At 42.2% G+C, this 23,162-nt stretch overlaps 5 protein-coding genes and 1 long non-coding RNA gene across 17 annotated transcripts; 3 read left to right on the top strand and 3 right to left on the bottom strand.

The window, feature by feature from the left end:
* Nucleotides 1-573: 573 nt before the first annotated feature.
* LOC6733809 (lysophospholipid acyltransferase 1) lies at nucleotides 574-13,322 on the top strand. Of its 3 annotated transcripts, XM_044922500.1 has the most exons (8): nucleotides 574-969; nucleotides 9,272-9,495; nucleotides 9,549-9,717; nucleotides 9,774-9,944; nucleotides 10,147-10,494; nucleotides 10,561-10,893; nucleotides 11,342-11,588; nucleotides 11,699-13,322. In XM_044922500.1, the coding sequence occupies exons 1-8, from the start codon at nucleotides 874-876 to the stop codon at nucleotides 11,755-11,757; spliced, it is 1,647 nt and encodes a 548-aa protein (XP_044778435.1). In that variant the 5' UTR covers nucleotides 574-873; the 3' UTR covers nucleotides 11,758-13,322. The 3 variants fall into 3 exon arrangements, with proteins under 3 accessions (XP_044778435.1, XP_039148219.1, XP_002080853.2); XM_039292285.2 differs by lacking the exons at nucleotides 11,342-11,588; nucleotides 11,699-13,322 and adding an exon at nucleotides 11,236-11,271; XM_002080817.4 differs by having other exon boundaries at nucleotides 575-969; nucleotides 11,342-13,322.
* Nucleotides 969-5,490, bottom strand: LOC123327092. Of its 2 annotated transcripts, none has more exons than XR_006541554.1 (3): nucleotides 4,765-5,490; nucleotides 2,079-4,664; nucleotides 969-1,300 (listed from the first exon to the last, which is right to left on the bottom strand). It is a non-coding gene; the product is annotated as an uncharacterized LOC123327092 (long non-coding RNA). The 2 variants fall into 2 exon arrangements; XR_006541555.1 differs by having other exon boundaries at nucleotides 2,408-4,664.
* On the top strand, nucleotides 5,573-7,943 carry LOC27208799 (mucin-2). Its single transcript, XM_039292286.1, has 2 exons — nucleotides 5,573-5,712; nucleotides 5,769-7,943. The coding sequence occupies exons 1-2, from the start codon at nucleotides 5,703-5,705 to the stop codon at nucleotides 7,826-7,828; spliced, it is 2,070 nt and encodes a 689-aa protein (XP_039148220.1). The 5' UTR covers nucleotides 5,573-5,702; the 3' UTR covers nucleotides 7,829-7,943.
* Nucleotides 13,323-14,466: 1,144 nt separating the features above from the next.
* LOC6733808 (activating signal cointegrator 1 complex subunit 1) lies at nucleotides 14,467-15,884 on the bottom strand. The gene is made up of 4 exons (XM_002080816.4): nucleotides 15,618-15,884; nucleotides 15,466-15,565; nucleotides 15,148-15,412; nucleotides 14,467-15,098 (listed from the first exon to the last, which is right to left on the bottom strand). The coding sequence occupies exons 1-4, from the start codon at nucleotides 15,766-15,768 to the stop codon at nucleotides 14,556-14,558; spliced, it is 1,059 nt and encodes a 352-aa protein (XP_002080852.2). The 5' UTR covers nucleotides 15,769-15,884; the 3' UTR covers nucleotides 14,467-14,555.
* A 320-nt stretch (nucleotides 15,885-16,204) lies between these two features.
* LOC6733807 (palmitoyltransferase ZDHHC20-B) lies at nucleotides 16,205-20,757 on the top strand. Of its 9 annotated transcripts, none has more exons than XM_016182416.3 (8): nucleotides 16,205-16,753; nucleotides 16,811-16,932; nucleotides 17,022-17,128; nucleotides 17,362-17,608; nucleotides 17,742-17,904; nucleotides 17,974-18,103; nucleotides 18,940-19,044; nucleotides 20,144-20,757. In XM_016182416.3, the coding sequence occupies exons 1-8, from the start codon at nucleotides 16,618-16,620 to the stop codon at nucleotides 20,280-20,282; spliced, it is 1,149 nt and encodes a 382-aa protein (XP_016026770.1). In that variant the 5' UTR covers nucleotides 16,205-16,617; the 3' UTR covers nucleotides 20,283-20,757. The 9 variants fall into 9 exon arrangements, with proteins under 9 accessions (XP_016026770.1, XP_016026776.1, XP_016026775.1 ...); XM_016182422.3 differs by lacking the exon at nucleotides 20,144-20,757 and adding an exon at nucleotides 19,131-19,486; XM_016182421.3 differs by lacking the exon at nucleotides 18,940-19,044 and having other exon boundaries at nucleotides 17,362-17,599; nucleotides 17,769-17,904.
* LOC6733805 (putative methyltransferase C9orf114) lies at nucleotides 20,697-23,031 on the bottom strand. The gene is made up of 2 exons (XM_002080813.4): nucleotides 21,550-23,031; nucleotides 20,697-21,490 (listed from the first exon to the last, which is right to left on the bottom strand). Exons 1-2 carry the CDS (start codon nucleotides 22,259-22,261, stop codon nucleotides 20,754-20,756), a joined length of 1,449 nt encoding a protein of 482 aa, XP_002080849.2. The 5' UTR covers nucleotides 22,262-23,031; the 3' UTR covers nucleotides 20,697-20,753.
* Nucleotides 23,032-23,162: the final 131 nt, after the last annotated feature.

The raw sequence follows: 23,162 nt of genomic DNA, 5'->3' as shown, positions 1-23,162 counted from the left end.
AAACTCAACTTTAAAAAAAATTGAGCCGTTTTTTAAATGACTGCTCCTAATAACAATTTAATTTTGGTCTTTTATTTCCTAAATGACTGCTGTCCTTAATGTCCCGTAAACAGTATTTTAAATATACATAATTAGTAGAAATACAATTTTTTTAATTTTCCTCTTAAAGTAGAGACCCTAAAACAATTTTAGAAATATTTTCGCTTTATATAAAATAAATATATATAACAGTGGCGTGTTTTTATTTTGACGTTGAGTAAATAAAATTTAAACGTAAACTATTTATATATATATTTGAAATAATTTGAAATTAATAATAATAAAAAGCATTTTAATTAAGAGTATTTTTTCAAATATAGTAACTTTCAAACACGTACTAAAAACATCTTTTATATTCCCGTTTATTTGATTGCAACTTACGCTTACGTGAATTATTGTTAATTTATAATAACGACCGAGTTTGACACGGTATAAGGGGTATTCGATCTATCTGTTCAGGGGCTTAACAGACACTATGCGCTCTGTTATCCGAGTATCTTGTCAAAAACTATCGGCTAATAGGGCCATCGCTGGCCCCACCGAACACGCCGAGCGCCCATCTCTATTGCGTTTCGAATATTTCATTTATACGCACGGGTACGGTAGACTCGATCCGAACAGGCAAACGTTCAAAATTATTGCACAAAATTATAAGTAAACGCCCCGCGCGCATCCCACCGCCCATATTGGGTACCTCGTTGTTTCGGTGGTTCCCTGAAATACCGGAAAAGTGTTTGTTAATCGTGAAGTTTTCCCAATGAAGCACTGAATCAGAACGACCGACAGCAACAACAACGCAACAGAAAAGAGTGGATAAAGAAAACAGACAGCAAAATGCTAGAACCGCCGAAATTCATCGAGAATGATTGCTATAACGGCAGCCGGACCTTCACTTGGCTGGCGGATATGGTGGGCCTCTCCGTGGACTTGGTGAGTAACACACTATTTACACAAAACCTCGACTCCCTGGTTCTTAAGACCCCTCCTCCCCTACCGTTATCTTTCGAAACGGGTGTGTGCACGTGTGCGTGTGTATACGCGTGTTTGTGTGCCAATCATACGGGATAAAAGCCGCTGAGCAAATCTCTCTCTCCCTGAGAACAATGCACTTCTTGAAGGACAGAGCTGGGATTTCCTTCCGGGAAATATGCAAAACTTACCTGGCAACGGGAGGTAAATAGATTCCATGCCGGTTGCCCAAACAAAGATTTAGTTTACAGTGAACGATCCATGTGTTGAACCTTCTAACATAGGAGACTATCTGAAAATGTATTTATTATAATATATAGATGCACACATTTAATACGAGAAATTGTTTATTTGCAAATCATGAGAATACAAACTTTAAGCGGTGATATTTTTACAATCACATGTAAATATGAATTAGCTTTAATTGTTTACGTTAATGATAGCGCAATGCAGTTCGATGATTAGAACGATTGATATACTTGGCAGCTAATCGCATCTGGCAAGTGCTTTATATTTTACCCACTTTGTAGTTTTTCTAATTTAATTTAGACATCTTGAATTATATGATGACCTTATCAGCTGACAAGAATTATCTACCAGTGGAATTTTCCAGCCCTCAAGCGGTCTAGCGTGAAATTTTGAAATTACTATTGTTGCGACTGACGCACCGTTGATTTCGCTAAATTTAAAATGCTTTGCATCACTTAATAGTGCGGTGGGTACTAGAGGGGGGCACTGATTAATCTCTTCGCAGAGAGTGTCGCACAGGCACACTTACTGCCCCCTCTCTCCTGTAACCCCCCTTTTTGTGCACCATTCATTTGGCGCAATGTAATTTGCATAACTGCAGCTGGCATATAGAAATGTGATTCATAGCAAGGCATTTTCTGGCCCAAATCAAGCGACATACACGTACGTAATCGTCACATTTTTCAATTCCGATGACCTAATGCCAACTTCCGATGTAAGGAAAGCACAACTAACGGAAAATCAGTGGGATTTCGCCATCGGGCCATTGTCTCTATCAATAGTCGCACTAAATTCAATTTGACTTGGCTCAAACTACAAACCTCTCTCCATCCCAGATAATTGAATTTTTAGCGCTTCTTTTGTTTGCAAACAAATATCAACAGCTTGTCGGTGTGTTGGTAAACGGATTTCTTGTTATTCCGACTCGGCTGATGTAGACCGCATGAGTCAGCCAGTCTGTCGAGCAAAAAACAGTAAACGCAGCAAAACAGAGGTACTTTAGGAGGGTATAGCAATAAAAACAAAAACAAAATCACTACATTATTATAATACATTTTACCAATCCAGCTATCAAAATGAGTTTTCTTAGGATGTGAATAAGAAAGAAGATTTAAATACAAACGTTCACCGGCCACAGAGTTGACTGTACCTCGTAATGGGGTTTTGTGGGTGGGCGACACTTTTTTTGGAAATCGCTACGCCCGATATTTGATTTGTTTGTGGCTTTTTATTGCGCTAATTCGAAGCGAAGGCCGCAGCACGCAACTGCGCAAATGCCGGTGAATTGGCCAATTGTTCCGTGGGATCGCCCCATGTTTAAGGCACCTACTACATATCCATATAGTACTTGGATAGTACAACGATGTGCTCAATAGCAACGCGCGAGGCCTTAATGGCCAAAGATGCATTCCCGGCCGGTCACTCGCGGTTTATTCTCAACAGTTTGCCCAGCCTTCCACTCGCAATCTTGAGTTTTCCTCCCACGCCTCACGCTTTCTTCGTACACTTGGCGTCGCGTTGTTAGCACCTTTCACAGTAGTCATTTTTTAAATTAATGTAATGTATAAAACATTGTTAATTTATTATTTGGAAAAAAAATTGTCTTATCCCCAATTTTTCATAACCCTTTATGAGGATTCGGTATTTTATTTTGAAGGCTCTTATCAATAATATTCCCACCGCTGTTGTAATACATATGTACATATGTGGTACGATATTTTTATTAATAAACATCAATAAACAACTCGTTGCTATTGTGCTTGTTTTACTAGCTTATACATATAATTTTTATTGTATATACTTATTTCCCAACTTTTGCGTTGCCGTGGAGGTTTTTAACCGGTTCGCGCGATAGCTTGAAAATATCAATTGAAACTGTTGTGTATTAGACTTTGTATGAGCTAATAAAAAGGTATTATATATGTATATATGTACATAAACAAATACATATGTATGTACATGATGATAAAGGGAGAGCAGAGACTAGGCCGCCACCCTCCCCACAGGCGTTATATGCATTATATTATTATTATTATTATATCTACGACCTTGAGTTTGGGTGTCGCAGTTGTTTGAACTCGTTGCTTCTGTGCTCGTCGTCTGTTTTGTGCGCTCTTCGCAATGTTTTCTGCTTTTGACAGCTGTTTGGCGCCTCTAACGGTTGTTGGCATACCCTTCACTTTTTATGCGGACGGGTCTATTGGCTGCAGAAAAAAAGAAGTCTAAAATGTTTTACGATGAAGTAATCGTTTTGCATTAATTACTTTTATTTATGTGCGTTTGTTTTGGTTGGCTGTTTCTCAGGCGATTTCCCTATCTTGGCATTCTTGACTCATTTCGCCATTCGTCTTTGTTTTGACTTTTGCTTTTATCGTGCGTTCGCTTGTTGCTTGGGTATATCTCTTGGCGGTTCTTTTATTGTTTTATTTATACCGATCACGCCACTTTTTTCGTTTCGCGCATTGCCACCCCCTTCTTTTCCCAATTGCCCCCTGCCTTGCCTATTTTCGCCATCCAACTTACAATATTTGGCAATGGAAACACACCATGCTAATTAAATGATTTATGATTTGTTTGCACTCACACTGCACGTGTGTTTATTCAAATGTTTGGTGGCATTCCTGGTGGAGCCAGCTCACATCGCAATTGATTGATGAGACCACCCGTTTATATGTAAAACCAATTTTTTTTAACATAAAAAAGTACACTTTAAAACTATGGCAAGTTGTAACACTGCTATTATATAAATTATAATTCGATTTCAAACGCGGTAAACTGCATATTAAAGTCGTCCCTGCTATAACTAACGCCTTCTGTGACATCAAACAGTTTAATGGCGCTCTTCTGGGTGAAGAGGGGGCAAAGTCAAGAAACTTAAGCGCAGCTTCGTAGCCAAGGAACCGCAGCGAACAATGGCAGACGAGTACCCTGCCCACAAATTGCTGGCGCTGCGAACCACATTGCATTGTTACCGGCCGGAACTATGGCACCGTCTTATCTCGACGAGCAGACAACTATCTCCTCATAGTAGCGAAAATAATGCATCCGAACGGAAGATGAAGGGCTGGGTCCACATATTTGATTTTAAACTGTTTGCCCTCCCAACAGACAATATTTGCCGTGTTCATTTGTTGCAAGTATGAAGTGTCCTGTAATGTGCAAGGAGAAGCACTTGGCAAATTGGGATGCGCATTGTAACCTCAAGTCTGCGTGCCTCGAAATTCCAATCTGTGCCCCTGAATTTATGTTCCACTTAATTATTTCACCTTGAGTGCAGTGCACAGAGACATGACCATTGCATTCCATGAAAACTGGCTGTGCCGAAACCCTTTTTTCATAAACAAACCAAAACCAAAGCTGGGAAGATGTCGTAACCTCTTTTCTGTACTTGTCCCAAACGTCTTGCACTGAAACGAAAATTATTTTTTCATATTTACCAAGAACATACATTTTCATTTTGGCCAATTCTTAATTATAAAACAAATTCTTTAACAACAAGTTGCTCACCCACTTGTTGCCCTTTTTTTTTTGGCTTAGATCCATTATTCTTGAGCAAGATTTTCCTTTCGGTTGCCCCCTTGTGCGCTTGTGTTTTAGCCATATAGCTTGGATTGAGGTAAGAAAGAACCGGTTTTGGACAGCAGCAATGCGAAGCCACTTATTGCGCATGAGGTATTCGAATGATGATTACAACATGCGTCTGAGTGGGAAAACGGCTCTTTTGGTGGCTATTCTTCTTACCAAAGTGATTAACCTTGAATCGATTTGATATCCAAAGTCTTACTTTGATTGTCGTTCGAGCCTTGTAAATTGACGCACTTTATTGTTCTGCTTGACTTATCAAGCGATATCAAAAATCGTTTCAGGGTCTCCTTTGTTTTTGACCCGTGGCATGATGGTGGCTTGGGAGACGTGGCCCCTTTGTGGGCGCTATTTCCCCATTGACAAAGAAAGGCAGATAAAGTATGTACGAGTGTATCTAGACTAGTACGTGTTATCGGTAAAACACTGAAGTGGGCCTGTCCATTATGAAATTCGACACAGGAACATCTAATATTGTACAAAACGTGGAAAGATTGTATCGGAAATGAGAATTAAGATCAGCTTGTGTGCAGTAAATCATTGGCTTTACATTAGTCTTAAATAAAAAATGAAAAACATTAGGCAACTTAGAAAATTCCAGGTTTCCATAAAATCATTTTTTAATATGATTGTTTATTCAACCACGGTTACGTTGTTGCTTTTGCTGGCTGCACTTTGCAAATTGGTCAAAAGTTATCTGGAAAACGTGTAACTTGTAACCCGGTAGCCAAGAACATTTCCACCCTTTACGGGTACACCTATAAAAAGAAGCTGCAGGTGGGTCAGTTGTCAGAGCACCGAAGCGAAAGCGGTAAAGTAGCCAACTGCAGTTAGTTATCCTTTTGCGCCTCCCGAAATATACGATGAATCTGTGTAAGTGTCCCGGTGAATTGTCTTGAAGGAGCCGTAGCTAAAGCTTTCCCTTGCAGCAAGCCTCTTTCTTTTGGCCCTCGTGGCATCAGTCGCTATCGGCGCTGGATCTGCCCACAGAATAAACAGGCCCGAACAGGAGCCCCCAAAGGAGTCGTGCCAGGTTACCACCACAAGCCCGCCGTGTGAGACGACCACTCCACCATGTGCTAGGGAAACCACGACAACAACGTGTTCCCCTACTACCACAACAACCACAACGTGTTCCCCAACTACCACGACTACAACAACAACTACGACAACAACCACAACTACGACAACAACAACCACCACCACAACTACGACAACAACGACATGTTCCCCAACAACAACAACTACCACCACAACAACAACAACAACGACGACGACGACAACGACATGTTCCCCAACAACAACAACTACCACCACAACAACGACAACGACCACTACGACAACCACGACGACGACAACAACAACCACCACCACGACGACAACGTGTACTCCAACGACGACAACAACCACTACGACCACCACGACAACAACAACGACGACAACCACCACCACAACAACAACGACGACGACAACAACTACTACTACGACAACCACGACGACAACAACCACAACAACAACATCCTGCGAAACAACAACGACTGAGTCTCCAGAACAACCCCCCTGTGAGCCCAACGAGCCGTCCACTCCAACTCCATCACCACCCTCTCCCTGTGAGCCCAACGAGCCGTCAACTCCTACTCCATCCCCACCCTCTCCCTGTGAGCCCAACGAGCCATCAACTCCTACTCCAGCCCCACCTTCACCATGTGAGCCTAATGAAACGACAACTCCGCCACCTTCACCTTGTGAGACGACCACCACTACGACAACAACCACAACAACGACGACCACCACGACAACAACTACAACCACTACGACCACCACGACAACAACTACGACCACTACCACCACAACGACAACGTGTACTCCAACGACGACAACAACCACTACGACCACCACGACAACAACAACGACTACAACCACCACAACAACAACGACGACGACAACAACTACTACTACGACAACCACGACGACGACGACAACAACCACCACAACAACAACAACATCCTGCGAAACAACAACGACTGAGTCTCCAGAACAACCCCCCTGTGAGCCCAACGAGCCGTCAACTCCTACTCCATCACCACCCTCTCCCTGTGAGCCCAACGAGCCATCAACTCCTACTCCAGCCCCACCTTCACCATGTGAGCCTAATGAAACGACAACTCCGCCACCATCACCTTGTGAGACAACCACCACTACAACAACGACGACCACCACAACAACAACGACGACTACCACAACAACGACGACCACCACAACAACAACGACGACCACCACTACAACAACAACACCCTGTGAAACAACAACGACTGAAGCTCCAGAACAACCCCCCTGTGAGCCCAACGAGCCGTCAACTCCCACTCCATCTCCACCCTCTCCCTGTGAGCCCAACGAGACGACAACTCCGCCTCCTTCACCTTGTGAGACGACAACAACCACGACCACCACAACAACAACCACGACCACCACAACAACAACCACGACTACCACAACAACAACCACGACCACCACAACAACAACCACGACTACCACAACAACAACCACGACCACCACAACTACAACATGTATACCAGCAACAACAACCACTATTCCCCAACAGCCACCGTGCGAACCAACAACCACACCAACACCCCCTCCCTGTGCCCGCAAGACCACCACCACCCCACCTCCGTGCGAAGAGACAACGACACCTGCCTGCGACACTAAGAGTGATCAGAGTGGTCTAGCTCAATTGATTCCCAAGCCAATTAAGGATCTCTTCGCTGATTCGACCAAAGCGACCATCCCGATCGGATCCAGTCCCATGTGCGCTGGTCGCGCGGACGGAAGTATAGTCCAGGACCCGAATCATTGCAGGAGGTACTATGAATGCCGCGCTGGACGTCGGCTGTTGCGCAAGTGCCGCGCCGGTCTGTGGTACGATTCAGAGGCAGGAGAGTGCCTTCCACGTAGCCAGGTGTTGAACTGCCCGGCTCAACGTAACTGAGACACTTTAGCCGACTCGACGCAACTGGAATGGTTTCAGAGATTGTATTGCAACTTTTATCCGTAGCCAACAGTAACCTCCTATTCAATAAACAGCATATAAATTTCACAGCAAATGATATTTCGTCTTTAAATTTTCTTTCAAAACCCCAATTTAAATATTTTCAGTTCAGCTAATCAGTAAAAATTACACTTATTCCAAATCATCTAATGAACTTATTGAAACTGAATAGTTTCAATTAAAATCGATGAATTTCTTTAAGAACTTCCATAAATGTGGATTGCTTTTCAACAACTTATATGTAAATCACACTTCATTCTATAAGGTGATTTTGTGATAACATGTAACAAATAGTTAAGAAACCGTCCTATTCCTGAGAAAAAATGTTCGGGTTAAATAATGTTGTCGTTTAACTGAAGTAGTTTAATCGGCGCATGAAACATTGTTAACGCTTGACTTGATTAAAAGTCATTGACTTTACACTTGTGCCAATCAAATTGTTCATTAATGATTGTGATTACGTATAGCCTACTTAGTATTTGATTTGTTCTCTACCATACTGGTGAGCACCGAGCGGAGAAGGTATGTGTGTACACGGCTACTCGTATTTAAATAATAGCACAATGTTGTGTGTACGGCAAACAATTCGTTATTGATAAGAATGACACGAATCTGGATTCGCTGTCGCATCCGCTTTCGATGATTATGTTGTCCACGAATAGCCCCCGAATGGGTGTGGTCTGAACTCCCGCCCTAGACCATTATTTCTTATCGCACCTTTTCGAGGACACTTGAATATGCGTTTCACAGAATGGAAATCAATTTGAAAGCGTCGAGCAATTGATATCAATTAAACTGCACCCACAGGGGGCTCATTGCATATTCATTGGCACGGGACTCGGGACTCGTGCGAAAAAAGCAAACTAGCGAAAAATACCACCAAAACCCGCCCGCTCTTCAATGACAAAAGCAGGCAAAGGCCATGTTTTGCAGAGATCCGTTCGGGGTTCCTGTAAATTTGCATCGGAATAGAAACCAAGGCCGCTGGGGGTCAGAAAAAGTGGAGGAAAACGAACATTGATCACAACGCGTGATCGTGATCGGCAATCGCCATGATCAAGTGCGACGGTTGACAAGCACTTGTGGCCGCAATTCTCTCGGACTGGCTGTTGGTTGGCCTGGGAGGTAATGAGTGGGGGATGCCATTCTCGCATTACAATTGCAAATCTAGCCAGGCACGTGCCGGCTGCATGTGCTCTGCTTTTGCGGATGGGTCCAAAGATCTTGTGTTGCCTTAAAAAATTTATTTATAGATATAAATTATTTAATGGTATTCAGGTTCTTTCAATTAGTTTCTGCAAGCTTGTCTGTTTTGGTATATTTACGATGCTTGGTGGAAAAACATTGTCTCATCCCGCTCCGAATTATAATATCCATTTTCAGGTAAACTTTTTGATTTGCCAAATATCTGCTCTCTTCCTGGCCTCGCTATTCCGGTCGACGCTGCATCCTTCGAAGGTTTCCAGCAAATTGCGCCACACATTCGCCCTATCGATTGGCCTGGCCTTCGGCTACTTTTGCTTTGGTCAGCAGGCAATCCACATTGCCGGATTGCCGGCAATATGTTACATCGTCATCCGCACGCAAGATCCACGCATTGTCCAAAGGTAATTACAAAATTGGAAAGTCTTAGCCTATGACTTAATATTTGACATTTTAGAGCCGTCCTGCTGGTAGCCATGTGTTATCTGCTGTGCGTACACTTGATGCGCCAGCTTTACGACTACGGATCCTATGCCCTGGACATAACCGGGCCCCTGATGATCATCACTCAGAAGGTAACCAGCCTGGCGTTCAGCATTCACGATGGCTTTGTGCGGGGCGATGAGGTAAGTGTGCATAAGGTGACAATCATGAGTCCTAACTCATTTTCTCCTCCTGGCAGGAACTCACCAAGGCGCAGCAGTACCATGCCATCCGCAAAATGCCCTCTGCTTTGGAGTACTTCTCCTACGTGTGGCACTTCCAAAGCATCCTAGCCGGTCCTCTCGTTTTCTACAAGGATTACATCGAATTCGTTGAAGGCTACAATTTGCTGAGCACTCCACCAGGCAATGTAAGTTTAATGGCGACACCTGACTTTCTTATAACCACCGCAGTAATTTAATTAGCGGTGTGTAGGTATGTGAGTTAAGTACTCGACCTCACTTCTCGTATTGTTTATATGAGTATAGTCTTGACGCTCTTTATTCTCAATTCAGGAAATGAAAAAATATTGCACCGAATCCACCTTTTATGAAAGCATATATTTTTTTCAGGGAAATCTCGACAACAGTAAGAGAGAAGTAGTGCTGGAACCTTCGCCTACTAAAGCGGTAATACGTAAAGTAGTTGGTAGTCTTGTGTGCGCTTTCATCTTCATGAAGTTCGTGAAAATATATCCCGTGAAAGACATGAAGGAGGATGACTTTATGAACAATACCAGCATGATCTACAAGTACTGGTACGCCATGATGGCTACCACCTGCATACGCTTTAAGTATTATCACGCCTGGCTCCTAGCGGATGCCATATGCAACAACTCAGGTCTAGGTTTCACCGGCTACGATAAGGATGGCAATTCCAAGTGGGACCTGATATCTAACATCAATGTGCTGTCGTTCGAGGTGGGAAATGAAGCATAATGAAGCATAATTTAATTATATTAAAACTATTCTTTGTTGTGATCCTAGTTTTCAACGAACATGCGCGATGCCATCAACAACTGGAACTGCGGCACCAACCGCTGGCTGCGAACGCTTGTCTATGAACGGGTGCCCAAGCAGTACGGCACGCTCCTTACCTTCGCCCTCAGCGCCGTCTGGCACGGCTTCTATCCGGGCTACTACCTGACCTTCGCCACCGGCGCTGTCGTTGTGACGGCTGCGCGCACCGGCCGGCGACTCTTCCGTCATCGCTTCCAGAGCACGCAGGTCACGCGAATGTTCTACGACATCCTCACCTGCCTCATCACACGAGTCGTACTGGGCTACGCCACATTCCCATTCGTTCTGCTTGAATTTATGGTAAGTTTGATTTGGGAGTTCGAATATGATGTCGATAAAATAGAAAGGAAACATGCAAATATTTCATAGGAGAGATATGCGCTTAATTGTGTTGTATTTTGAATATCAATTGGATGCATTAGGATTTAACTCATTGAATCTAAGAATTTTTTTATTTGACATTCGGCAAAACAATGTGGGTAACCACAGACTTGAAGCAAAACTAGATTCATAGATTTAAAACTAGATTTATTGTATACGGTTGAAATAAATTCAAAATTTTTTAATAAGTTCAGGGCACTAATGAAAAAGTTTAATATTAAGGGAATAATGGCTAAACATTTTTTCATTAATTACTTGCAGGATATTTCTTCTATTTCTTAGCATAAACATGAATCCACTCACTCTACATTAAATTATATTTATTTAAAGGTCACATATTAACCGACTTCACGTTTTCGCTTTACAGGGCAGCATCAAATTGTACCTGAGATTTTATTTGTGCCTTCACATCATTTCACTAGTGACCATATTTATTTTACCCAAGTTTATACGCGGCGAACGCCGGCTTCGGACGTCGAATGGCAACGGAAACGTGCGCTTGTCGGGCAGCGGCAATACCAAGGATGCTGTGACCACTAGTTTGGAGTCTACAGCAGCCTTAACCGCTGGCAATGATCTCAACGAGGATAAAGAGGAGGATAAACACGCTCAATGTAAAGTCCACACGCCCACACACCAGCAGCCAGCTGCTGGCCCACACAAAACAAGCGTAGAACAACCAACCGAGCAACCAAACAATGTAAATCTTCGATCACGCCCACAGCAGCAGCAGCCACATCTCGAAAAGAAGGCAATGCCCACATGCGCCCGGGACGCCGTTAGTGTTCCCCATGACCAATGCGAGATGGATCAGTTGTCCAGCAAGCTTAAGGAAAAGATCGAGGCGGAGACCAAAAACATAGAGGAGTTTATTGATAAGACTGTTACCGAAACCGTGAGCGGCATTGTAGAGTTCAAGAACGACCTGATGCGGGACATCGAGTTCCCCAAGCTAAAGCTACCCGGCAGCAACGGCGCAATTTCTTCGGACTCTTCAAATGGCGGTGGGCTGCGAAAGCGCAACATATCCTCTGTCCATGACAATGGCACAGATCCTGGCCATGCTACCGCTGACCTCCATCCTCCTCTCGAGGAGAACGGCGCCGCCTTTCTAAAGAAGGAGATCGAGGTAATCAACGCGGTGGTGCAACAAGCAGTGCCGGCAGTGCTTAGCAACGGTCATGCAAAATAGTAGCATTGGCCAGCAAGTGTGAGGAGATCGAACAAAACAACGAGGACGAGGGTGGAACGGCAGGGATTGGAAGCAGTCAGGGGCCAAAATGGGTGCTCCATATCTGATTAATTGATTAATATATATACTGCGAGATTTATCCAATGCGCACACGATATTCGCACACACAAACAATTGCAACAACTTTTTGGTTTCTTATTTAATAAATTGTTTTCGTTGACAATCCTGAAGTAAAGAAATTGTTTACCCTAATGCAAGTGTTTAGGACGGCTGATTATTTAAGAAAAAACTAAAGTACACTAACATAATCGGTATGTTCATCAGCAGCTAATACCCTTGTTTAAATGTGCACAAAGTCTCTAATTGTTGTTGAAAGTCTATATACATTTGTAGTTGTTTGTTTGTTAATATCCCACGGCCTGAGACGAACAGTGCGTTTAAACCAAACCCGAAACATATCCGCTAGATTAATAAAAACCCTGAAAAAGTTGAGATAATCGACAGATATGTATGCATGTCGAGTACCAGACAAGGGAAGGCTTTTTGATGAGTTTATAAAAAAAAAACCCCCGAACAAGAAAACTAAAAACGCACTGTTTGAGTCACGACTTTTATCGAAAACTAATCCATATATATGTGTGTAAGCCTGCATATGTTAAAATGTTTACCATATAGTCTATGTGCGAACAACTAAATCAATTTTCCAGTATGATTACTATTGTAGTTCAAATCCCGCCCGAAGGAACAACAACGTGACAAGTAGAACCAATGATATCACCTTCAATCTAAAAACAAAAGCCTAAAACAAAAGTCAACCAAATCCTAACTTTAGACTGAAGCTATTGACATTTACTAAGCAAACAAAAAGCAAAAGAAAAAAGTTAGTTAGTAAGCCGTCGAGTTGATTTTGATATTAAATTTAAACCAATTTTTGTACAAGTGCGTAAGAGTGTCTGGACGGGAGTACCGGCGTGCTCCTCATTTATATATCGTTTCCAAACCGGCTTATTAGCTGGCTCTTTTTTAAATGTTCGTGTCCTCCACTTGTGGCTTCCTACTCCGTAGCTCTTAAGCATGCTCTTTATATAACCTTTTTGTTTTACCCATTAATTTGTTAAATCCAATAAACGATTTTTCCAGAAATCCTTACACGTAATCGATATATTTTTATATTTATTGTAATAACGAGTCGGAAACCAAACTACTCGTGACCGAAATCTCAGAGCACATTCGTTTTGAAGTCGTAGTTTTCTCCTGGAAAAGCGCCGGAGAAGATTTCGACAGGCACAAATCACTAAGGTGTTAATCAGTCCAGTCGCCTAAGATATACAAAACCAATTTGATCATTGATATTCGAAAAATAAATCGTATATGTGTAATTTACTTTGAATTTACTGGTGTCCTTCGAAAATGGATTATTTATGTAATGGACTTTTAGCGGATAGATATACATATATGATCAAAGCTGTCACCTCCGTCCATCGCCTCAATGATGCGAAATTGGAAGTTCATAATCTTTATGTGTATATCGGTGGAATGCGACGGGAAAAGTCAGCAATAGTTTGCAGAACCGGACACTCGATGCAAGCAGATAGGATGCGAGTGTAGCAGCGGTATCCGTTCATTATATCCAGACATTTAACTTCAATTTCGAAAGGTGGTTTTCAATCATACAGCTTAGCTATTTTTAAATCAATAACCACTGCAATTGGAAGCATTCGAAACGGCAATCTTTAGACAATTATTTAACATATAATTCAACTCCGACAAAGCATGTCTTTGGCAATGATCTACAGTGCACCATTTGACCTTTCAATATGGAATCCCTAGAAGAATTATTTACGAATTAATTTAGGTTTGTACGTTTGTGATGTCGAGGTGGTTAACTTAACGCCGAATTGAATGCCAACTATTTTAGACCTTATATTTTGTTTATAAAACTATCTCATTAGATTTCAACTGGTCTTCAAGTGCATTCATGAGGGAGCTTACAAACCCTTGCATTAATTTAACTTGATTAAAATAAAAAAAAAATGTATACCAAATAGAAAATAATGTATGTTCACAAACAATGAATGAATGAACCCAATGAATGAAAAACCCCAACTTTATATGGTTAATAAACTGGAGCTTTAAAACGTTTTATGACCGAAATCCGTATATATTTTTATATTTGCGTAAGGTTATGGACGCTCTTTCAAATATTTACATACATCTTTTTATTAATACTGCCATTTAATGGTCATTGATAGGCTTAAAGCTAAAAAGCGATCACCACGAAACCCCTTACACATGAAAGATTCAGTTAGCTGGGCTCTTGTTTATTAACATTTTATGAACATTTTTAAAATGTTCTATTAAAAACTTAAAAAAATCTCTGTTTTAATTCTTAGAATTCGAGACTACCGCTTATCTTATAGAAGTCATCCTCGGTGCGCGATTTTAATACGCACAGATGCACAGCCTGCGACTGGGCTACTCCAAAATCGAAGTCTCCAAAGCGCTTGAGGATCTCGCGGGCGTCAAAGCTGTTGCCACACTTATTTGCCTCATTGCGGTAGCGGTTGTTCATCACGGTCATGTGCAGTTTAATGGATTCACGTTCATTATTATCTGCAGCACACAGTCCTGTAGTCTGAAAGTGGGCCAGACACTGATCCGCAAACTTTTGCAGATCCGGAGACTCAATGCGGGCATACAGAATGCGAGTGGAGCTTGGATCGTCGTTCATTATCTCCAGGCCCTTAACTTTAATTTCGAAAGGTGTTTTTAGGCCATCCAGTAAACGACGACATGATTCCAAATTCTTGAGGGCTTCTTGGCGTTCATTGTCATCTAGCAGCACATAGACGCCTAAGGTAAGATGGATGCAGCACTCCGGAATGAAAAGCTCCGCATCGATGCCTGGCAACTCGGCCTCCAAAATGCATTTCTAGGAAAATTGAATATAAGTTTTTACACAACTAGATTTTAGCTCATACCTTTAGTTCCATAAAACGCTCCTTGACTTCCCCAGAGTTCAAAGCCACGGCCAAAAAGTGTGTCGGTTTCATTTTTTTCCGTAAAGAGGTTACAAGATGCTGGATTTGTCGCAGTGCAGCGCATATTTGACTGCGTTGCTTGGCCTTGATAGTCACTTCGTTTGACCTATCGTTCGGACGCGGAACAAAGATCTCTGTACGGGTCTCTTCCTCTATGCGGCGCTTCGTAGATCCTTTCATGCCAATTAGTCCACCGTAAAATGATCTGCAAGGATATGTGTCAAAGATATCGTCAGCAGTACCTTGTATTCAACCCACTTGGACACATGAATGGAAAGACTAAAATCGCCATTTGCTGACTCCGTAATAGATTTCAAGGCCGCATCGTCCTCGTAATCATCATCATCACCATAAAGATCTGGAAAGAAGTAGTCAATGTGTATAGTTAAAAATCTACAATATCCACTTACTCTGCTCTTCGTAGGTTTTGTATTCTAGTTTAGCTTGTTTGTTTTGACCATTCCACTTGTCGCCACCGAAGTCGTCGTGAACAACGTTGACTCTATAGCGCCGCATCTGGCTCATCTTTTGGACAGGAGGCGTTAACACTTCGCGACTCATGGTGATCGAAAATATTTAGGACGCTTTTATAATTACGGCGAAATCAAATGTACTTCAATGAAAGAACGACAAGCCGGGAACGACTACTATGCACTTTGGTATATTAGAAAACTCTTTAAAAAAATACTAGATACGAATAAATAATAGTGATGACAGCTACTTATTTAAGTATTAAAAACGTTTATTTGTTTAAAATAATTATACACAAAATATACACATTATTTTATACCAATCATTATATAGAGCTGGGGTACGATGAAATCTACCTTAGATCATGTTAGATTTGTAAATATATTAATCGTACCGTAATAAAAATCTGAGACTGAATCATTTTGAACAATTATTATATTTATATCGGAAACATATCCAAAGTCAAGCAGTTATATATTGAAAACTACGCAGAATACGATGGCCCAAAATGTGTTACCAATTGAAATTCGTTTAATCGATAGTATCGTGTCACCCACAACACACGAAGCGCCCATCCCTAAACCAATTTGAGTTTCCCCAATTTGACAGCCAAAATTAAGTTGGTTTCATCTGAAAAAGCAGATTAACTGAGAAATACTACCGAAAATGTCGCAGCGGTAAGGTGAAAACACGCACCTGTCCGCCCAAAAGGGGAAGCAAGCAGCGGATAGCGTCAAAAAGCGTTTATCAACAGCTTGCGAAGCCAGTGAATCACTAAAAGATAAAGACTTTGAATTCGCCAGTGGAGCGACCGCTGTAGGAGCACCCACAATTGCAGACCCATCGATCGCCCCCAATCCGCTCCAGCTCCAGGTGGAGGTGACACCAACGCCCCGAGACACACGCGCCCTTGCCGAAGTGGTGGCCCACATAAATAGAATGGGTAACGACGATCATAGACGGCGGAAGACACCTTGCGGATTTTGCATGGCAGTCTTTAAATGGATACCAGTGCTATTTATCACCGCGGTAATAGCTTGGTCCTATTACGCTTATGTGGTGGAGCTGTGCATCCGTAAGTTGTATTTACAGTCTTGTAGGAGGGGATATAACCAGATGTTTCCTTTTTCAGGCAACTCGCAGAACCGCATTGGTATGATCTTCATGCTTCTGTTCTACCACCTCTTCCTCACCCTGTTCATGTGGTCGTACTGGCGCACCATAATGACCTCCGTAGGCCGAATACCGGATCAAGTGAGTGAATCATAGGCCTTATCAGCTCGTGTTATTAAAAGAAAACGGAAAAGCCTACAATATTCTATTGCCTTTTTTCCCGTTCTTAGTGGAGGATACCGGATGAGGAAGTGTCGCGACTTTTCCGAGCCGATAGCCCGGACACCCAGAAACGCATTCTTAACAACTTTGCGCGCGATTTGCCAGTAACGAATCGGTAAGCATTGACCATGTCATATCGTTAAATTCTTGTCAGTTGATTTGTATTTGTAATTGCTAACAAAACGGAAGCGTCGGACTTTATAGTACTTAATCGTCTTTGATTCATATAACTTTATCAAACAAAACCACTTTATATAGGAAATCAAAAATTGCATTTCTCAGCAGCAGAACAAATAAGATGGCGTATTCCGAAACATTTTTTATAATATTTAAACATTTGCCTTGCAGCACAATGAATGGTTCGGTACGGTTCTGCGAAAAGTGCAAGATCATCAAGCCAGACCGAGCTCACCACTGTAGTGTGTGCAGTTGCTGCGTACTGAAGATGGATCACCACTGCCCCTGGGTAAACAACTGCGTTAACTTTTACAACTACAAGTACTTCGTGTTGTTCCTGGGCTATGCTCTTGTCTACTGCCTGTATGTGGCTTTTACCTCGCTACACGATTTTGTCGAGTTCTGGAAGGTAGGTGCAGTAAGTTTCCGATTCGTTTCTACTTTTACTACCATCCTAAATGCCCGTTGCATGCGAAGACCTGTTAGTTAATGAATGTATTCTCTCGTTTTGCTGTAATGTTATCTAAACTGCTTGTACTTACTGATCCAAGTACGATAATAATGGTTACTCGGCACAGGGACAGCTAAATGCCAGTGGAATGGGGCGTTTTCACATCTTGTTCCTGTTCTTCATTGCCATTATGTTTGCCATTAGTTTGGTGAGTTTATTTGGCTACCACATCTACCTTGTGCTGGTGAATCGCACGACATTGGGTAAGTACCTAAAGCCTGACTTATAAACCACATGCATACCATTGCATCTTTAATCTATCTTACATTCAGAGTCGTTCAGGGCTCCCATCTTCCGCGTTGGCGGCCCCGATAAGAATGGCTATAACTTGGGCCGCTACGCCAATTTCTGCGAAGTATTTGGCGACGACTGGCAATACTGGTTCCTGCCCGTGTTTTCCAGGTATTTAGCGGTTCATTTACTACACCATTTCTACTAATTTGTGCTGCACCAGAAGCTCTCTCACTCTTTAGTTGTTGTTTTTGCGCACTTTTGTTTAATAAGATTTGATGGCTATTTTGGTTTTTATGTTGATTTCGGCAAATTAAAAGCATGTTCCAAAATTAAAACTTTGTAGTTAAAACCTTTAATATTCTTCAATGTGTGTTTGGTGTGCTAAGTTATTAAGAAAAACAAACGACTATTGAAAATCACGGTTTTTAGATCAACTTAAAGCAATTTCTAACACGTATAATTTATGTAAGCCAATAATAACTGTGTATGCCTAAAAATGAGAGCGGAAAGCAATGAATCAATGTTGTCGATCTCTTTTTGTAATTTAGTTTTAAGCCAAATTCAAATTATCACTTTATTTCAATTGCGTTCGTTGTTTATTTTTGTAAATAAAAAGAGACGAATCTTGGCAGCGATTTTTAGAAATAGACACTTAGATCTAACCAAAACAAGCTTAGTAACCAATTGTCCGCCCCGTAAAGTGACTAACTAAAAGTGTCCAAGTTTGAAATTCTTACGGAACTTTCAAAATTTTAAATGCTCATTAAGCTTCTTTAAAACCATAACACTTGCCACACACGAAAAGTGGATTAAATTTTAATATTCGTCTTCACACATCTGTGCAAAATTATATAATAAAAAAAAAAATGAAAACAACAACAGCTACAACTACAATAAGCTAAACTGTAAAAAAAAAAACAAACAAAACAAACAATATTTCTGTTTACAACTCTCTGTTTAACGCAATACCCTAACCTTCTGCTTATTCATAATCACGGAACTAGTCGCGGTGATGGCTACAGCTATCCGACCTCCAGCGACCAGAGTCGAGTGTCCACCAGCTCTCCCACCCAGCGGTACGATGCCATGGGAGATACGACCACCAGCAGGTTAGATGGCAATCCAACAGATAAGTTGATTTGCGCTAGTCCCCTCGACACCACTAACCATCATCACAACCAATCGCCTCATCAAGTAAGAAGCACCAGCGTCCTGCCAACCCAGCTGTTGCAGATCCAGCCGCCATCTCCATACCGGGACGAGCTCAACGAGCAGCAGCAGAAGCTGGCAAACGGCCAATCATTAGACTGCAGCACGCCAGCAGCCATGTCTAGCCCGGCCGAGTGTGGAGTCAATGGGGCAGCCGTATACATCAAAATGATCGGAGATCATCCGTTGACAAGCGCTGATTCTGCCAAAGGTTTCCCACGGCCGCCGAATGGCGATCTGCCAGTTTGAATAATAACGTAGAATGTATTATGTGTATGTGTTTGTACCATAGAGCCAAGTAAACTGCCAGATTTGTCAGCGTTGCGGTTTTTAGTAAGCAAATAAGTTACCTCTATGCAATTCATCAGCTGTTTAGTGTAGGCTATTTAAATGTTTAAATGGCTGGGACCACATATGTATGTAGCTATAATCGACTAAGTTAACATTAGGCAATATGTCATTGGTTTCACACACGCATTTATCGAATTTTTTAATGGAAATTGGAAGAATCGAATGTGGAATTTCCTAGTAGATGAGATGCTGATATCCTCCGAAGATTTGTACCTTGCTAATGCATTCATGAAACCAACTATCCTTGTAGATATCAAAAGATCTTCAAGACTTAAACCTAATGATAAGCAATGAGATTTCAGTACACACTATTAACACACGGAATTCAGTAATTTCCATATGGTTTTAATTTATGTAGTTAGTAACTGTTTGCAAGTTTTTATACTTTTTCTTACTTTGTACACCTTTATGCCCCAAATACATATATTATTGAACATCTGCAAGTGACGAAATTAAATGGATTTTTAAATATTTAATGCTTATAAAGGTTTGTTTTTAGTTTGCCAAATAAATAAAACTGACAACTTTGCTTCAGCTGCACAGCAACGAATCATCAATCAATCCATTACATACACAATAACGCACTCATTACTTATTAATTTCCCACTGATGATCTCTAACATATAATTCACCCCACACATCCTTTAGCTTTGGCGATGGCAAAACATTTCCGATTCGACATATGGAAGAGGACACGGAATCTTTGCTAGGATATCACAGCGATACGCGCATCGAGTTGGAGGAGGACTATCTGCCAGAGCCGCGATTCCAAGACTCGATTCCATAGCTAATCATGACCAGCGACAATGTAGCCACATATTACATTTAGAGATTCAGTTGTGAAGCCTCTTTACGACATACATATACTTTCAGTGTGTAAATAACAGAGGTACAGACAGTCCATCCTATAGGGACAACTAGGTTATTATGTTTAAGTTACCAATGAGTCGATGGACAATTGTAATGTATATGTATGTATGTAAGTGATAATGCGAAAAGTGTTAGGAGATCGAAATCTTAATTCTTGCTTTGACATTCGAGTTTAAAATCGTATTAATTTAGTGTGTAAGGATAAAGTTATTAGAACATTTCGAACAAAAGTATATGTCTATATAGAAATATAGCTCGTTATAGCTCGCGTCAACAAAAAACAAAATAGTTTACACGCTTAGTGGAATAACAAAAAAATCAAAAACGAAACTTTAAGCAACACATACGGATCTGTATATTTACAAAAATAAAATTCCAACTATTCCAATTAATCGAACCGACTTAAGTCGTCATCTGCACACGAGTGGCTTGTTCCAGAAACGGTGGTGGAGGAAACCACTTCAAAATCGTCTTCTGCTGGGGTGTTTTTCGCTAATGCCTCGGAGGAATCGGCAAAAGGATTGGCCGTCAGTCGAGCCACTTTCGGCAATGGTTTTGAAAACGGAGGTTCATCAACGACTGTTTCATCAGTGGTGTCCTCTACTTGCTTTCTTTTCGTCTGCTTTTTGCTAACTAAAACATCTCGTCGCACTGCAATGCCTGAATCCTCACTTTTAGGTAGCAGATCACTCAAATCAGTCTCGACATCAGCCACTTGCGGTTGAAGCTTCTCCTGGAGAGCCGCTAAAGCAATCAACAGGGCTTCCTCGGTGCGAATGGTTCGAGATCCTTGGCGTGGCAAAACATTTAGATAGTGGTCGAACAGCAGCTCAGGATCATCTACGGTCAGTTTCTCGTCGTTGGCCAAGGCAGATTCCAAGCCTTGCAGTCCGCCAAATACAATGAGCATATGCTTAAAGCTATATGATCGGTTGGGCACCTCATGTACGTTGGTTCCGCGATCCGAGGTACCCACCGTAACATCGTAGCCGTTTGCGTAGGGTGATTTGGTAAAAATCTCAGACATGGAGTGTGCGATGCGCACCTGGTAGCCCCAATAAACACCTGTTTCCCGACGTGGTTCATCCGGGCTAACTAGTGTTCCCCGCTGCTTTCTACAGCTCTCTGTTAGGAAGAACAGTTCATTAGTTCGGAACTAGGAGCGCAAATGTGCGATTGCCTACCACTTTGAGGTTCCATTTTCACAGTTACCCTGACGCCTGGTTCTATAGCCTTGTCAACCAAAACGTCGTTAAGCAGCCCAACGTTGGCGTAGCTGTGTCCCTCCTTGGCCTTCTTGTCACAGATGACTCCCTCACGATACCTGAATTTGCTCTGCTGCCGGAGATGGTGCGGTGTGTCCAATGGATTCAGCAGGCCAGAGTACTTAAGGTCTTTGTGCAGCGGGAAGAAGTATTTTCGGAGATACTGGGGGCATTCCAGATACTGCAATATGCGAGCCAGTTGCAAGGAGCTGCTGCGCACAGTGCCAGTGCTGCTGCCTTCCGCATCTGCCTCGTAACTGCGCTTTGTTTCCCGGGCGGTGGCTATACCCACGTCGTCGAAGACGATTACCTCGTTCACCCGAAAGATGCAGGCGGCCCGGGCTATTTGACCGGCCACGTAGGCCCGCAGCTCGTTGGATTGGGCATTCTCGAGAATAGAACCGGGCACTGCTATGCTCAGCGTGGACGGATTAAGCTTATCCTTCGCCTGCACCTCATTGGCTGCCTTTTCCGCCTGTGATTCTGCCTCTTTGGCTTGCTGCAGCTCCTTGAGCAGCTTGTCTTGCTTGCGCTGCCGCTTCAGCGATTTCCGCTCTTCGTTCACCTTCTTCCAGGACTTGTGGGGCCCCGCGGTCTTTCCGTTGCTGCTGGTTGTGGGGGCGGCGAGCATCGTTTTTATCAACAATTCCTTTATTCGGTTGAAATCGTTGCAAACAAAACACGCACGTGCAACCTCGGTGGACAGTATGTGGCCTGAGTATAATACCAGAGTTGGTATCTATCGGTTAATGGTATTAATCGGTCGGGTTTATAACAATGCACAGAATTTTCATTCCACCTGGTAACATATTTAATTCTCTCAAGGAGTGAACTGTAAACATTTATTGGAGCTCGTAAAAGCGCTTGATTCAATGAACATGGACAATGGAATCCAGTCAGTCAATCCAGTCCAGAAACGCACAGGACGCAAACGCTATTCAAAGGAAATCCGGGAAAACCGAGATCCCAACCATTGATGAAGCTGTGGCCTATCTACAAATGCGAGCAATAGGGCGGAAAATAGACAAAACATATCACGCATACTGCGGTGCCATAATCAGGGAGTACCTGGCTAAGAGACAGCGCGTACCGTGCAAAGTCGAATACGCAGTGATGAAGGGAGCTATGGCGATGCACTTCGCAACACTCGGACCCATTTTCGAGTTTGACATGTCCGCCGTTAGACGACACAATGATGCGATCAGTATGAGAGCGTTACACCTTACGGATGATCAGTGGACACTCGGATCGACTTGCATCTGGTTTTTAAAATATTGCATCCTGGGATTGCTCTTAAACGTTTTTATAGACCTCTGCTTCAGTTCACGCTGAGTTTATTATGACGACCGAAAGAAGTACAATAATAAAAAATGGTTTTTATATTATTACTCCCTCGAAATGGTGTATGCTGTTTGTATTGACCGTTGATTTTTTTGTCTACGATATCAATGTTACAAATATAATATTATTAACTTATTATTATTATTAACTTACTAAATTAACCTAACTTATTAACTTGTGTGTAATAGACA

Source organism: Drosophila simulans, chromosome 2R (genome assembly GCF_016746395.2).
Source record: "Drosophila simulans strain w501 chromosome 2R, Prin_Dsim_3.1, whole genome shotgun sequence".
Classification (NCBI taxonomy): Eukaryota; Metazoa; Arthropoda; class Insecta; order Diptera; family Drosophilidae; genus Drosophila; species Drosophila simulans.
Note: the sequence above shows the minus strand (reverse complement) of the source record. Positions and strands in the feature narration are given on the sequence as shown.